Genomic DNA, 17,188 nt, shown 5'->3' with positions numbered 1-17,188 from the left:
GGAACAAGCCCACACCAGAGTACAAGCTCACAAAGAAAAGCATCACCCCCTTTACAAACTTCAGACCCAAACCAAGTTAACTTTGAACTGTATCACTGATTTCTAAAATCTAAAAATTATTTTTATAATTTTTATAATTTCATGCATATGAAATAAGACTTTGTTTTAAAACTATAAAAGGGACAGTGTAGAGAACATAGTCAATGGTACTTTAATAGGGTCGTCAGGTGACAGATGGTAGCTACACTTGTGGTAAGAACAACATAAAGAACATTTGTAGGATCACTGTGTTGTACACCCAAAACTAACGTAACATTATTAACTACACTTGAAAGAAAAAATAGTAAAACTATAACCAGAGTGCTAAAACACTGGAGAGAAATCAGTCATCTCTAAAAATATTAGCAACATGGAAATTCCACCTATTAACTAGGCAAAATGATCTTTAGTTTCTAGTAATCAACACTGTTTCATGCATATATGCCCTGGCACTAGTTACCTATAAAGACATATGATTAGAATAAAGATCTGTTATGGAAGAACATCAGAAATGCAGTGTCTATAAAGTTTTACACGCAGTAAGAATAAAAGTTTTTATCATATTCATCAACAAGGCTGAACTTACAAACCAAGAAATCAATTCAACCCAAATCCTAATTCTATAACCACACTTCTCAAAACCCACCCACTTTACATTCTCCTAAGCCACACGGACAAAGCACTTATGTCAGCCAGCACACATATGCTGCATACCTGTCTGGAAGGTAGGATTCGCTCCAGGGTACATGTTGGGGGAGTAGGCAGGAGCTGCAGCTGCATAGCCCATGGGGAAACCAGCTGGAGAAAAACAGAACAATGGGATATCACTACCTGAAGGAGTAACATAATTTTACAACCATGGCTCCTAAAGACCCAGTCGTTCTTACCTTTTCATCAAACTCCAGACTGACTGAAGGAGCCCAACAGTTTGTCACTAGTTTTCTCCTTTCCTCAGAACTGGAATGGGTCACACATGTCCATTTACAGATGAATGGATAAGGATGTGGTATATATACACAACGGAATAGTACTGAGCCATAAAAAAGAATGAAATCTTACCATTTGCAACAATGTGCATGGAACGTTGTAGCTGGTATTATGCTAAGGGAAGTAAGTCAGCCAGAGAAAGACAAACACCACATGATTTCATTCACATGTAGAATTAAGAAACAAAACAGATGAACATAAAGGGAAACAAAGGAAAAATAAAATAAGATAAAAACAGAGAGAGGCAAACCATAAGAGCCTCTTAACTATAGGGAACAAACTGAAGGTTGCTGGAGGGGATGTGCGTGGGAGGGTAGGGTAACTGGGTGATGGGCAATGAGGAGGGCGAGTGATGTAATGAGCACTGGGTGTTTTTTTGCAACCAATGAGTCACTAAACTCTACCCTGAAACTAATAATATACCATAGGATAACTAACTTGAATTTAAATTTTAAAAAATTGGAATGGGGGGCGCCTGGGTGGCTCAGTGGGTTAAAGCCTCTGCCTTCGGCTCAGGTCATGATCCCAGGGTCCTGGGATCGAGCCCCACATCGGGCTCTCTGCTCAGCAGGGAGCCTGCTTCCCTTCTCTCTGCCTGCCTCTCTGCCTACTTGTGATCTCTGTCTGTCAAATAAATAAATAAAATCTTCAAAAAAACCTGGAATGGGACACAAACATAATTAAGTCTTTTAAACCTGTAAGTAAAGGCAATTGAAAAAATTTAGCAGAAAACTGAGTCAGAATGCCAAAAAACAGAACAAAACAAAAAAAACAAAACTAAGCTGAAGTCAGGAAACTCCTAATTTTCATCACAAAATTTATTACTTGGCAACAGTAGTAAGAATGCTAGGAAACTGTGTGATGAGAGAGCTGTTAACTGGCACACCGACACACGGAAATGGGAAAAATCCAATTTCACAAACCACTTGCAAGCAACCTAATCTTTATTAATATAAATGAGACTGCTTAGTAACACTAAACCATAAGCAACCATAAAACAAAAACATCAAATGTGTCTACAATAAAAACATCAAATAAGACAGCATTATAGTCAAAATCCTGGCTACCAGGCATCCACAAGCAAAGGGGCCACAATTACCTGTTTTTGGCCTCCTGAGAGCCTAAGGACCCCTGTAAGGTTCCCTAGACCTATCTGGGTGAACCTATCTGGTTCACAGTTCAAAATGCTCCATTCAAGTGACAGCTGGACCATTAAAATCTACTTCCTTATATTCAGGGCAAAGAACCAACAAAGATGACCCACATTCCTTAGTCTTTACTATTGTCACAAACTAGTTGTAAAAAGGTGTTAACTTCTCCATCCCTCTTTCCCCTCACCTGTAAATAAAGTTGAAATGGAAAGGCAGACTTCAAATGAAAGACACTGTTGAGACTCAGAGAAAAGTGTCTCCCAGGGATATCTAAGGCATTGTGGTGGTTGAGTAACCAAAGTGAAAAAAACATAAGGGTAGTAGGATAACATAAAGGAGAAAACTGAGTAGAGTTCAGAGTAGAATTCCAAAGGTAATCTTTGTGGATCTGAATGTCATTTATAAAGATTTTGGATAAAGTGCCTTACAGGAATTCCTGCAGTCTCCAGCACAGGTTGGATGCCCTTGCACTGCTGCACCTCCTGCTCCAGCTGTCCTGTAGTTTCCACGGGTCTCTTCCAAGGACAAGGACAGAAGTTCACTCCCACTGCCCCCAAGGAATCCCTACTTGCAAGTGCCCAGTTCTCACTTCATATACAAATCCTCTGCTTCAGAGCTGCTTTCTTCTTTCTCAAAACTGATCCTCCCCTACCTCAATAGAAGCTATTTGGAGTTTCCTTCCTAGATTATCATTTTCCTGTTTGTCCAATTACTTAGAAAACAGTTTGAGGGGATCAAATGCTCATCAGATTCCCTTATTAAGGACAGATTCCACTTGATTCCACGGACCTAAGATGGCTTTTTTTAAAAGACCAGGAAGGTGGTTTTCAATCTGTGTTCAATGAATCCTAAGCATTTCCTTAGAAGCCTCAACTGTGAGCAGCAGGAGGATAAGCAGGCTCTGGAGCCTGCCTGAAACTCACCCTGGGAGATGCTGTAACTCATCTTAGTACTAAGGAACCACTTACAAATCTTTTCTAAGGTTTCATTGTTAAAAAACAAAGTTTAAAATACTATTGACCTAGATCATATCTTAGAGACTTCTCCAACAATTCCCACAAAATCCAAATGACCTCAACTCTCCACAAAGTCTACCAATAAATCCTCCAGCAGCATTGTCTGCTTCTGTACTTGTCTCGTGTCTAAGAGTTCCTGGAACACTATTATTATGTTTGCTGGGCCCTTCCCATCTTCACCTTCTAACAGTGAGTTAAACATGCTCTAAAATGAAAGAGAAAAGCCACATAACAAGTATTTAAAACAGCATAATTAACCACCAAAAACAGGACAGGATGTTTTAAATGTTTTTTCTATTCCTACGCATAGAAGTATACCACCCTCACACACCACCATATCCCACACATACACTACCACACTGACCCAGAACCCCTGCACAGTTGACCTTCCACCTTGGCCATACAAAACCCCCACATGGAAACCCCTGAAAGAACTACCTCCCTGGAACCCCACAAACACTGTTTTAACTGGTCCTGGTTGTAGCATCTTCTGTTTCTTCATTTTTCTAGAAAATTCCAACCTGCAGGGCTCCAATCATCAAAGTTGAGAAGCACTGTTCCTTCCTATCCCTGTCAATCTTTCTGGCAACACCACCATGTTCCTAAAAATGCCCCTCACTGCAAGTACTATGGACTGTTTCCTTCAACATCTGGTCTAGCTCCCTTCTGGGACAGAAACACTGGAATGCTAGAAACTATCCTGCCCAGACTTCCCTCTTGTAAAAGACTGTAAGTGACCCCAAATCTAACCACTTTTATGAGATTCATTACTTCATGAAAATAAAAACTTCAGAGCAAAAGATACCATATGCTAAGTAAAAAAAAAATAAACTAAGAAAAAATACTTGCAAATTACATTAACAAAAAATACTATACAAAATATGAAAATTTAATAATACAAATAATTCTTAAAACTAAAAAAAAAATAATAATAAGAAAAAAAAAGAAAAAAATTCAGTAGAGATCTGGACAGAATTGCTAACTATCACTACATCTATCCCATTTCTAACATGAGACTGGTAAAACTCCCAAAAGCTGAAAACACACTTTGTTGGCAAGACTGTGGGGAAACCATCGCCTCACACACTTCTGGTAGGAATACAAAACAGTAAAAATACTATGGAGGAAAAATCAGAAGCATCTTAAAAATTACATATGTGGGGCACCTGGGTGGCTCAGTGTGTTGAAGCCTCTGCCTTCGGCTCAGGTCATGATCCCAGGGTCCTGGGATTGATCCCCACATCGGGCTCTCTGCTCAGCGGGGAGCCTGCTTCCTCCTCTCTCTCTCTCTCTCTCTCTCTGCCTGCCTCTCTGCCTACTTGTGATCTCTCTCTGTCAAATAAATAAATGAAATCTTTAAAAAAAAAAAATTAAGTATGCATTTACACTCTCACCCAGCAATCCCATCTCAAGGAACCCACTCTGAAGATAACTTCCACAATCAACATATGCTGTAATATTACAGGAATATCAAAATACTTCAAACAATACATCTACCCAAGAATTGGTTGAATCTAACTATGGAAACCCCACAAGATGCAAGTGACACAGCAGTACTCTGCAAAATAAAAATAGAACAAGGCAAACCTTTGTAAACGGACATGGAATGATTTCTAGGATATACTGAGTTGACAAAGCAAAGCGAACATCTCCACCACCTGAATCTCCATTCCAGAAAAGAAGCCGTTATTCAGCCACAAGCAGTACATGGATTGCCAGCCTCTGGCAGCAGCGCCTCCAAAGGCCACTTCTACCTAATGAGGGCCTTCTTTAACTTCCAGTTCTTCCCTCACAGCTCCCCCATGAGCTGAGAATTCAGCAATGTGTAGCACAGTCCTGAGGCTCCCCACTACCTGATTCTGCATCCTCTTCATTAGACTTTTCACAAATGTTCCCCAAAAATGCCTACTACTCTAATTTCATCTCAGTGTCCATTACCAATTGCAGTGAGGGCATGATATGAACTGAGTATTTGTGTCTCCTTCAAAATTTATGTACTGAAATTCTAATTCCCAAATTTGACAGTATTTGAGTATACTCAATTGTGGTAATCATTTCACAGTGTATACATATATTAAATCATCACATACACCTTAAAAAAAAAAAACAAAAAAACAAAAAAAATATACTGGGACACCCGGCTGTGTCAGCAATTAAGTGTCTGCCTTCAGCTCAGATCATGATCCTGGGATTGAGTCCCACATCTGGCTCCCTGCTCAGTGGGGAGCGTGCTTCTTCCCCTACCTATTGCTCTGCTCCCCCTGCTTATGCTTGCTCTCTGACAAATATCTCTTAAAAACAAAACAAAAAAACATACTGTACAACCTAAATATATATAATTTTTACTTGTCAATCATACCTCAAAAAAGCTCAGTTTAAAAAAAAAGTTAATCAGCATGCTATCTACCTCAAAGGGAAGGCATCAACTGGAGCCACAATTTTTAATATACTGTATATTACATTCAATGAAAAAACACTAGGCATGACAAGAGACAGAACTGCATAACTGAAAAACAAAAGAAAAAGACAAATTGACAATAGAAACAAACCCACATGTAATTCACAGACAGCCTTCAACCAAGTCTTTAAAATAACTTAGTATGTTGGAGGAAAAAAATGGAGTAGATGAAAAGATTCAATAAATGGGTTTTTTAGCAAATCAAAGAAAAATTAGCAGGGTTGGTGAAATGGAAGCAGATCAGTGCAAAATATCCACATTAAAACTCACAGAAGAAAATAATGTAAAATACAAAAAAGGATGCAATAGATGTGAGATAGAGTAAAATGGTTTAACATACCTATAAATGGAGTCCCAAGAGAGAAGGGAGCAGAAAAAAAGTATTTGAAAAGTCACTACTATTGCACTTTGGGGGAAAAAAAAATCAACTTACTGAGGTTATTTTCAATGTTAATACACACACACAGTATTATCTACAGCTGCTTCAGTTCTGGAAAAGCAGAACTGAGGAGTTGCAACAGAGACACTATGGCCCACAAAGCCTGAAATATATACTACACCTGGACCTTTATGTAAAGTTTGTCAACCCTGCTTCTGACCAATCAAAGAACTGGAACAAAATTTAGACAACCTGCATAGAACTGGAGTATGACAGTCACTGATTTATTAAACTATCAGGTAAAACTAATACCATTGAGTTTTGCCTATTTCCCTTGCTCTAGATCCACTCAGGATTCTCAGGAAGCTACCTGGCGTTCTGTTTAAACTGTCTTGATAATTTAAAGACAACAGGTCTCACTACTACATTATTCTGGAAAATTCTGTCACTCCTCTTCTGTCTCTCTATTCAGTCCTTCTGGAGCACTTAATTCTCCCCAATTCTTCTGACATCTCGATTTCTTAACTGGTCTCCTACTGCCCCCTCTTCCCTTATTCTGCAGCCCTGTTCTCCCATTTAGCAGTGTTTTACCTACAATTTAACCTGAATTTTGTTCAAATGATTTGCTTTTTCATTTCTTTAAATTCCAGTTCATTCTCTTTTCCCCCAGTGTCTTGTTCCCCTCTTAGAGTCTTATTTCTTCTAGATCTTCAATTAGTCTAAACTTGTATGATGTGGTATCTGATATTCTATTCCTGAAATTGGTCATGACTGGTAACTCTTATGTGATAAAGAAGTCACATGTTTTATAATAATTTTGCGGGAAACCCAGACAACCTGGAATGAGAACATGTGCCTCCACAGCAGATCTGCTTTTGCTGCTCTCAGGTGCTGGGGGTAATGCAGGCTGCAGACTACTTTTTATGTTCGTTTCTTAAAATTTATGGACTGCCCTCCACCACCCAGGTAAGTACAAGTAATACAAAGTACAGCCTCCAACATTCCTGACTGGGTACAAAGTTTTAGGAGAGATCTTCCCTTCCTATAGAGCCCAAGCAGAGACAAATTGCCTTGTGGAGCCAGTGAATGGATTTTTTTACTCTAACTCTTCCCTGGGAGTATCATCTGCTGGAGGAACCAGGTTGATGAGGGGTCCCACCTCCAAACCCCAGACTCACAAGGGCCTAAGGCCTCACTTTCCCCATGTGGGTTATTAAAACGCACGGAAAGCAAAAATCCACAATAAAACTTTAACATTACAAATAATTACTCCTTGTTAGATGTCACCAATAAGGATGTCCACTTGCTATTTTCAAACAACCAGTTCCTTTTCCCCCAAATTTTGCTTTACCACCTCCCTCACAGCCCATGTTCTACTAGCTGACTCCAATAAGGAGGAAAGTGGCTCAGGTCTAAATTAATTAGTAGAATCCCCTCCCTGGCCCTGGGATGGAAGCAGAGTGCAATCAGAACACGTCCCAGGATCGGTCTGATTAGAGAACAAGAAGCCCCAAGGAGACTTCCTATAGAGTAGAGATAGAGGCTCATAGCTAGGGTACTACTGGGGGGTGGTTGCTGAACACCACAAAGAGACCACAATGGAGAGACATGCAACCTGTGACCAACACTGAGCCAATCCCAAGGAAGTGAAGTTGAGCCTAGGAGGTAGAAACTAGATCCTAGTCCAACTGCTGGAGCCACCAGATCAAGCTTTGACCAAAGCCAGTCCTAGCTCTTGATTTTTCAGTTTCATGACCCAAAACATTTTCTTCTCTGTATAGATCACTTTGAGCTACGTTTGTCAACTGAAAGCATTCTGAGCAACAAGGAAATTTACCAAGTGTTCGAACTTCAATAATGAAACAAAGTTTTACTTGCTTACCTGGATAACCAATTCCTTTGGCATTTGCATAGGGAACTCCGGAAGAACCAGGGCTATAAACAGGATTCATGATTTCAAGAACTAAAAAGGAAAAAAAAAGTAATTTAGCCAAGCACTTTTATTCTCTGGTTTTTCTCCAATATCACTTGCAGAAGAGCAGGCAGCAAGGGTCCCTTCTCTAGTTGATGAGAAACAAGGCATTTCACGCTGCTGCCAACCAACACAGAAAAGGCAGGCCAGAAGTCCCGATGAAAGCCCACCTAAATACTGTAATCTTTCCAACTTCTTCAGTCCATCAGAAGCTAAGGGAAAATGTGTTCTCTATGTCCCTGCTTAAAACAGTGAATAAAAGTTATGATCTAAATGTCCTTGTAACAAAGAATAGTTAAGGAAACCAGACCTATGCAGAATATGAAATATTACACAGATACTTTTTAAAGTGTTTAAAAACATGACTGATATGTGACAAAAGGAAAAGAACAATGCTGCATTATGCAGTATGATCCTAAATCTGCACCTACATGTAGTACAGGCATGTGCACTTCTAGCACAAACAGAAAAAATCTGGAAGAATATAAAAAAAAATGTGAACAGAGATGATCTCCAGATGGGATAGGTTTAGTGTTCTTTTTATACTTTTCTCTATTTATTAAATAACCTTTGTTAAATATATATCTGTTTTAAGAGACAAATCAGCTATAGTCTAGCAACTCTACTAATCCATTTGATGTTTTTTCATCCTTTTTATTTTTCCTGAAAAGTTCAAGAGCTTGCACAGCCACCAGCATCATTTTATCCCTTCCCCAATAGAAAAATATGATTCTCATCAGTATCTCCAGCAAGCTCCTCTGAATTCTGTCAACCAATGTATTACGAAAGTATGTTTAAGACTACTCTATATTCCTCACCTATATTCCTCACTGGTGTGGAATGGTGGTAGTAAGGATGAAGGGGATCTTAAATTTAAATATAAAAACAGTACAGGATAGGGCGATAGCAGGCAAGAGGTACATGGGAACTCTGTGCCTTCTGCTCATTTTTTCTGTGAACCTAAAACTGTTCTAAAAAAGTCTACTTAAAACTAGAAATAAAGAGGGGTGCCTGTGTAGCTCAGGTCTTGCTCTCACAGTCACAAGTTCAAGCTCCACAATGGGAACCTACTTTAAAAATAAATAAAATTAAAAATAAACAAAATGTACACATATATACTTATTTAGTGTCTGCCTCACCCACCACATCCCCCACCAGAAAGTAGCCTGTGGCAGACAGGAACAGGGACTTGTTCCTTTTTACTGTAGTATCTCTAGCACCAGTAACAGTACCTGGGACAAAAAAGGTGCAAGTACCTGACTTCTTGTTTTTAAAAAAGATTTTATTTATTCATGAGAGCGAGCGAGAGAGAGAGAGTGAGAAGCAAGCTTGCTGCTTATACTCGACTCTAGGACCCCTGGATCATGACCTGAGCCAAAGGCAGACACCCAACCAACTGAGCCATCCAGGTGCCCGACCTGCTGACTTTCTAAAAACATATACACATTCAAACACTGCAGGTATCAAATTCCATTACAAAAACATATTGCAAAAATTAACCACTTCAAAGTCTCAGCTTACCTGACTCATTTAAAAATAATCACAATCAAGAAGTTCAGTACACATAAAAAAATACCCAGTCATATCCCTAGACTTTGTAACAAGTTCTAGTCTAAATTAGGAATAAATCAGGAACATCAGTGATTAGGCCATTCTTACTTAAAGAACTGTTTTTTTAAACTTCTAAGCCAAAGTTACTATGACATCCACAATTACAACTAAGAGATTAGTCTAGATCAGTGCTAACAAACAGTACTCTCTGCAACAATGAAGATGCTCTCTGTGCCTTCCATTAAGGCAGCCACTAGCTAAAAGTTAACTACTGAGCACCCCAAAAACATGGCTAGTGAAGGATCTGATTTTTAAATTTTATCTGACTTCAACTTAATTTTTTAAAATTAATTTATTATGTAATCTCTACACCCAATGTGGGGCTTGAACTCATGACCCCGAAATCAAGAGTCCTCCAACTGAGCCTCAACCTAAATTAAATAGTCATATGTGCCGAGGGACTACCATATGGACAGCAGTCTACAATATAGATGAGAGAACACAAAGATAGAACGGCACAGAAAGCAAGCAGGAGAATCAATTACATATCTTACCACAGAGTTAAGAACAAACAAACTGGGAGGTGCCTAAGTGGCTCAATCGGTAGGTAAAGCGTGTCTGCTTTGGGCTCTGGGCATGATCCCAGCGTCCTGGGATTGAGCCCCATGTTGGGCTCCCTGCTCAGCAGGCTCCCTGCTGCTTCTTCCTCTCCTCCCCACTCATGCTCTCCTCTATCTCTGACACTCCCTTTCTCCAATAAATAAGATCTTAAAAAAAAAAAAAAATAGAATAAACAAACTGGGGGCACCTGGTGGCTCAGTCAGTTAAGCATCTGACCTTTAATCTCAGGGTCATGAGTTCAAGCACTGCATTAAAAAAAGAATAAACAAATTGGCAATTGCCAATCCCTATTACCCTGTACTTTTAACCTATTCTTGGTGGATCTCCAACAGAACTGCATAAGCCCAAATCTCTGTCGTTCAACTATGATCTGCTGAGTAAGTATATAATTCTCAAAATTCTGTTTCTCTATTCTGTGCCAGAACCTAATTTTCTCAATTGAATTCAAGATAAGCAAAGCACTATGCAAAGGCCACAGAGAACACAAAAAGAGCAAGTCACAATCTTCGGAGTTTACAATCTAGAAAAGTGTTGTCCAATAGAACCTTCTGTGAAGATGAAAATGTATGATAACTGTACATGTAAAGTAGCCACTAATGGCTGGCTAGTGAACACCTCAAGTGTGGCTAGCACAACTAAGGAACTACATTTTAACTTAAACAGTCACAAGTAGGTGATAGAGATTATATTGGAGAACTCTGGCCTATAAGACAAAAGACATGAGGAGCACCTGGGTGGCTCAGTTACTAAGCTTCTGCCTTTGGCTCAGGTTATGGTCCCTGGATCCTAAGATCAAGCCCTGCATTGGGCTTCCTGCTCAGCGGGAGGGCTGCTTCTATTCCCTCTGTAAGTACCATAAAGGAATGAAATGTTCTGAAGGTTGAGAGAGCAAAAATTCAACAGGTGAGGGGAGGAACAGTCAGGAAAAACTTGATAATAGAAAGTAGTAGCTCTGAACAAGTATGATCCCAAGAAGCCACTGAAGAGAAAATGCAAGATGCACTTTAGGAATACGGGGCTATTGGGTTTGTAGAGAACTAAAACAGATGATTATGAAAACACAGGTTAATTTCTTAGAACCATCATGTGTAGACCCTTAAATGTAGGGCTGAGCAGATGACATCTGGTAGGCAATGAAGCTCATGAGTAACATGGTAGACTAACACAGGTGACCTGGTAATTCTATTCCTTGGAATATACCTAAGAGTAATGAAAACATACATCCACACAAAAATCTGTAGTACACGAATTTTTATTATTCATACAGCCAAAAAATCGTAAACAACCAAATGAAGCACTGAACACAAGGTTCTCCTGCCATAAGGATCTCAGTGTAAACCAATAATACAATTCCACTATACGCTTGTCACTACAAAGTACACAGAATTGCCTATGGATTCTCAATACCGTAAGTTTCAAACTACCCAGAGGTTTTATTTCCTAAAAGCATTTTTACCTCCCCAGAGGATAATGTTTCCTCAAGAGACCGAAAAATCTTTTTTTTTTGGAGATTTTTTTTATTTACTTATTTGACAGAGATCACAAGTAGGCAGAGAGGCAGGGGGGTGGAGGGGGTGGAAAGCAGGCTCCCTGCTGAGCAGAGAGTCAGATGCGGGGCTTGATCCCAGGACCCCGAGATCACGATCTGAGCCAAAGGTAGAGGCTCCAACCCACTGAGCCACCCAGGCACCCCAAGACCGAAAAATCTTAATGAACTGAAAATATTAGGCAAGAAAATATAAAAAGATTGATGAAAAATGTTGCGAGGTTCCCTCTCCTATCCAATAAAAGGGCTTGACTGAGGAATATAAAAACAGTCTGTGGGGGCACCTGGGTGGCTCCGTGGGTTGGGCCCCTGCTTTTGGCTCGGGTCGTGATCTCGGGGTCCTGGGATTGAGTCCCGTGTCGAGCTCTCTGCTCGGCGGGGAGCCTGCTTCCCCCTCTCTCTGCTGCCTCTCTGTCTACTTGTGAGCTCTCTGTCAAATAAATAAATAAATAAAATCTTTTAAAAAAAGTCTGTGAACTAATGTCCAAAAAAAAAAAGCTTCTTAGGTTACTTGTTCAAATAATAAGAATACCCCAAGATTCTAAGCCTCAAGAGCAGAGAAAAATACTTTGTTCAGCTTTCTGTTTTTCACCAGTGCTAGGCACTCAGACAGCTTATATGTATCTTCTGAATGTTTTTGAAGAACTATGTGATAGAAATATAACTTTTCACAGCAATAAATATGAAGTTGAGCATGTGACTCTTCATCTCAGGATAGTTGAGTTCAAGTCCCATATGGGTATAGAGCTTACTTAAAAAAAAAAAAAAAAAAAAAAAATGAAGCTGAGACATTTATTTAAAATATAACTCTGCCTGTCAAATAAATAATCTTTTAAAAAATAATTAAATAAAAAAAATAAAATATAACTCAGAATAGTTGAAACATCATATATTTATTGATTAGTGACTATGAAAGCAGAACCCAGTGGACAATCTTAACATTTCCAGAAAACAAACTATTTTTTTTTTTAAAGATTTGTTTCTTTATTTATCTGACAAGAGATCACAAGTAGACAGAGAGGCAGGCAGAGAGAGAGGAGGAAGCAGGCTCCCTGCAGAGCAGAGAGCCCGATGTGGGGCTCGATCCCAGGACCCTGGGATCATGACCTGAGCTGAAGGCAGAGGCTTAACCTACTGAGCCACCCAGGTGCCCCAAGAAATCAAACTATTTAACATTAAATGCATGCTCATAGGACAGAATTACTCTGCATCACCTAAGGTACTACTACAAAAACATTACAATATAAATCTAATGAATCCTATCTAATGCATTTTTGGTAGACAAAAATTTCCTTTTAAATTACAGAACCTATACCTATAGGGGTGCCTGGGTGGCTCAGTCTAGTTTACAGAAAAAGAAGTTGGAGGAATAGGATCAATAACACCATGAAGCAATCAGACACAACCAAAAGATGGGGCATCTTAGAGGACAAGTAACCCAGTTTTTTTCAGTAAGTCAATGGTCTGAAACCTGGTGGGGATGGGGGTGGTGGGAAGGCAGGGAGGGCAGTTCTAGATTAAAATAGATTTAGACATTAAAACCACTACGTAGTTTTGTTTGGATTTTGGTTTAGATTGAAAAAACTCTAAGAAGATATTTAAAGGATTTGGGGACACAAGTGAATATGGGCTAAGTATCAAATGGTATTCATTTTGCTAGGTATGGTCATAGCATTTTGGTTACATAAAGACAACATTTTTCAGAAGTATATGCTGAGGCATACACTACAAAAAAAAAAAAAAGAAATGATGTCTCTAAGTATTCTTACAAAAAAGGAAAACTACAGTAAAATACTAATGATTGTTATGCTGAGGTATTGGGTTATGCCTGCATATGGTATTGTTACTCATTTCAAGTTTGCGTAACAAAAAAAATAAAGAAAAAAACACATCATCATCATTCTGCCTCCTATCCTAGTGCCATTGGCAACCCAGAAACCAATTTTCCAGTCTGATTTACTGAGGACCAAAGACTCCAATTCCAACACTGGATCCAGAAGGTACCACTTTTTTTTTTTTTTTAAACCCATGTGGAATGTCTCAACTGTCAGAATACCTATGGGTGGTCTGACACCTGCACCAGGAAACCCAATCTCAGATTTACCTTTAAAAAAGATGACAGCAAAAATTCTTGAATTTGAAAATCCAGTAATTATCAGAGATAAGATACATTTAAGACCCATCACTGTATTATTTTCTCTAGTTTCAAAAGATTCCATGATCTAAAGAAAGTTCCCACACACAACAGAAATTATAAAACTTTGAAGGCCTTTTAAATAGTATTTCATACCAACAAAACTAATTTCAAGAGGGTTAAATTTTATTTCTCTCAGAGACTAATATTAATATACAAGATATACCCTTTAGCACAACACTGGAAATTCTCAGCAATATTTGATATTATAAAGAAGAGCATATAAGACGACAAAGTTCTTCTCAACTCCCTCAAAGTCTCCCTTCACTATTGAGGTTTGCAACCTACTGGGAGAAATTCATGTATTTCTCACAGGACTGGTCAGACTCCAAAGACAGAGATGTAGAGTGGAAAGCAGACATGAAAAAGTAACTATTACTTTATCACACTGGTGTACCACTGTTCTTACAGGTGTTTCAACTGATATTGGAAAAGAAGCTGTTTAAGTGAGACAAGTTTGGTGGACAAAAATTTCCCTTTAAACTACAGAACCTATACCTATAAGGGTCCTGGATGGCTCAGTCTGTTAAGACTCCAATTCTTGATTTCAGTTTGGGCCTTTACCTCAGGGTTGTAGGTTCAAGCCCCATGCTAGTCTCCACACTGGCTGCAGAGCCTACTTTAATTTTATTTATTCATTTGACAGAGAGAGATAAAGCACAAGCAGGCAAAGTAGAAGGCAGAGGGAGAAGCTCCCTACTGAGTAAGGAGCCTGACATCAGGCTCTATCCTAGGACCCTGGGACCATGACCTGAGCCAAAGGCAGTTGCTTAACCAACTGAGCTACCTAGGTGCCCCGTGGAGCCTACTTTAAATATATATATATATATATTTTTTTTTTTTTTCTACAGAACCTATAAAAAGTTAAGATATTTAAAATGCACTTAAATTTCAGGCACCTGAGTGAGCATACTGAGTTAAGCATCTAAGCCCTGCATCAGACACTCTGCTCAGTGGGAAGCCTGCTTCTACTGCTCCCACTCCCCGCCCCCGCTTGTGTTCCCTCTCTCTCTCTAATAAATAAATAATATCTTTTTTAAAAATCCACTTAATTTTTTTTCAATTCTAATCCTCTACCTCTGTGGCATTATACTAATTTTCCTGGTGTTCAAAAATTCCAATGATTTTGGTATCACAATTCTAAACTCAAAATGAAAATGAGTTGAAAGGCAGGTGTAGAGCAGAATAATCAATATCCTAACAAGTATATCATGGCCTGATAAAAAGGCAGGGGGCAATAATAGCAACAGCAGCAGATGGTGCTTCCTCCTGAGATGCAGGCACTTGCCTCACAGGCACAACCCAATCTTCCCACTATTTACAAGGACAGGAACCAGGAAGAGGGGATGCTGCTACCTGCTCAGCATTTCTAGAGACTGCTGCCCAAGAACACCAGGCAGAACGCACAGGCCGCCAGCTGTCTCCAACTCAGAAGGCCTTCGGAGACCTCTAACAATCCTCAGCTTCCATTTAGTCACAAACACAACTAAACATAAGAAACATGCAAACACCCCAACCAAAGCAAGCTAGCTTTATTAATCTGAAGGAAAAAACAAAACAAAACAAAACAAAAAAAACCTTCACAATATGCACACACTAGCTTTGGCATTAAAAAAGAGAACTTGAAGTTATCCAACTGGATGTCAGCAAAAATAGTACACTACTTTACTTAACAAATTTGCAAAGTGTGTCCCTATTATTATCCACAGCAAAAACTTTTAAACATTTTCATGTAATATTTGAGAAAATCTCAAATTACACAAGGATGACTTGAGAATTTAAGGTGTGGGAACAAGACAAAATTCTTCCTGCAGGCAAAAACTCTCCAAAATATTTTTATGTATGACTTGAGTGAAACAATAACTCATACAATCCATTACATGCATTTACATATATTATGAAAGAAAAATACCGTTTGTTGACAGGTTGCAAAAGTACACCTTCTTTTCAAAGTTAACCCAGATTGGACCACGAAACGTCCTTTCTGAAGAAATCATTAAAAGCCTTTCAAGCCGGAGGGCGAACACTAAGCTTCTGGCAGGCAAATGGAATAATTTTCACTTCGTGGGCAAAGTGAATAGTTTACACATCGAAATGATTACAACCGTAAGAATCCTAAATCTAAGTTACAGAAAACAACACCCTGCTGCTTCTCATTTTTTCATACGTTTTCCTGACCGGATCTGAGTCGGACCTTAATAAGGCCAAGGGAACATTCTTGTGCACTGACTCCACCTCTCACCGGCCACCTGGGCAGCACCCCCCTCCCCCGCCGCCCACACCGCACCTGCCCGTGCGCGAGTCCGCGCCCAGCTCCGCCTCCCTTGGGCTCCCAGCTGCCTGGTTTACCCCACCCGGCAAAGCACAGCCGAGGTTCGGCCCAGGGGCCGACAGGCCGTACCCCGAACCCGGCGCCAGACAACCCCTAGCCGCGGGCCCGACCTTGGCGCCTTGGCGCCGCCCCAGGCCGGCCGCACAAAGCGCCGCACTTCCGGCCGGGCAGCGCCGCCACCCGAGCCCGCCGCCCCGGCTCGCGCGCAGTCGGGGGCCCAAGAGGGCGCCGCGTCGCCCCTCCGCCCCGCCCCCACCCGGGGGCGCCCGCCCGCCCGCACTCACCGCGCCGCGACGGCGGCGGCGGCGGCGGCCTGGGCCTCAGTGACCAGCGCACGCCGGCCCGGGGCGGGCTCGGCGGTGGGGCTTGGCGAGAGGCGAGCGCCGCAGAGGAGTGCTCCGATGCGGGGGCTGAGCCTCGAAGTCCCCGGTCGCCGCCGCCGCCTCCCCGGCCCGCGCTTCCAGTCGCCCTGCTTCGCCTGGCCCGCCTCTCCGCAGCCCGCGCTACCAGCCGACGCTGCGCAGCCAACGAGCCACCGACCTCACTTCCGCCTGGTGCGCGCCGCTGCGAGGGCGCGCTGGCACGTGACTGGAAGACTCCGCTCAGACTAGGGTAGTGGCGTGCGCGCTCCCGCCGGCGTCTGAGAGGCCCCCGGATGGAGAGTTTCTGGAACCGGTTGGCGTGCGACCCAAGGCTGGTCCGTCTACCCTAGGGCACCGCGTGCGGGTGGGAGAGTAACCCGCGGCGGCGGCGCCCGCGCCCACGCGGACGTCCGTGTGCGCTTTTCGGAATAGCTACTCAGATGGAGTTTTTCCTCACCCTGCTTTTGCCCTTCTAATGCAGCGTGGGAGGCACATATTGGAATATAGAGTTTTACTAAGATTTTTTATGAGAAATATGTCTTCGATTTTGTATTAAAACAGCTACCGTACTGCAGGAACC

General features: G+C 41.1%; 1 protein-coding gene across 2 annotated transcripts in view; it reads right to left on the bottom strand.

The window, feature by feature from the left end:
• Positions 1-16,656, bottom strand: part of FAM168B (family with sequence similarity 168 member B) — a 43,069-nt gene extending 26,413 nt beyond the window's left edge. Inside the window, exons 1-3 of one of the 2 annotated variants that reach the window (XM_059166555.1) lie at positions 16,531-16,656; positions 7,913-7,993; positions 754-837 (exon numbers count right to left, since the gene is read on the bottom strand). In XM_059166555.1, coding sequence (XP_059022538.1) covers positions 754-837; positions 7,913-7,982 — 154 coding nt within the window. In that variant the 5' untranslated portion in view covers positions 7,983-7,993; positions 16,531-16,656. Of the gene's footprint in view, positions 1-753; positions 838-7,912; positions 7,994-16,201; positions 16,225-16,530 lie in introns of those variants that run through there. The other variant, XM_059166556.1, reaches the window with a different exon arrangement.
• Between the last annotated feature and the right edge of the window lie 532 nt (positions 16,657-17,188).

The sequence above is a fragment of the Mustela lutreola genome, chromosome 3 (genome assembly GCF_030435805.1).
Source record: "Mustela lutreola isolate mMusLut2 chromosome 3, mMusLut2.pri, whole genome shotgun sequence".
In the NCBI taxonomy this organism is placed as follows: domain Eukaryota; kingdom Metazoa; phylum Chordata; class Mammalia; order Carnivora; family Mustelidae; genus Mustela; species Mustela lutreola.
The sequence above is the reverse complement of the archived record's forward strand: the minus strand, read 5'-3'. Positions and strand labels throughout refer to the sequence as shown.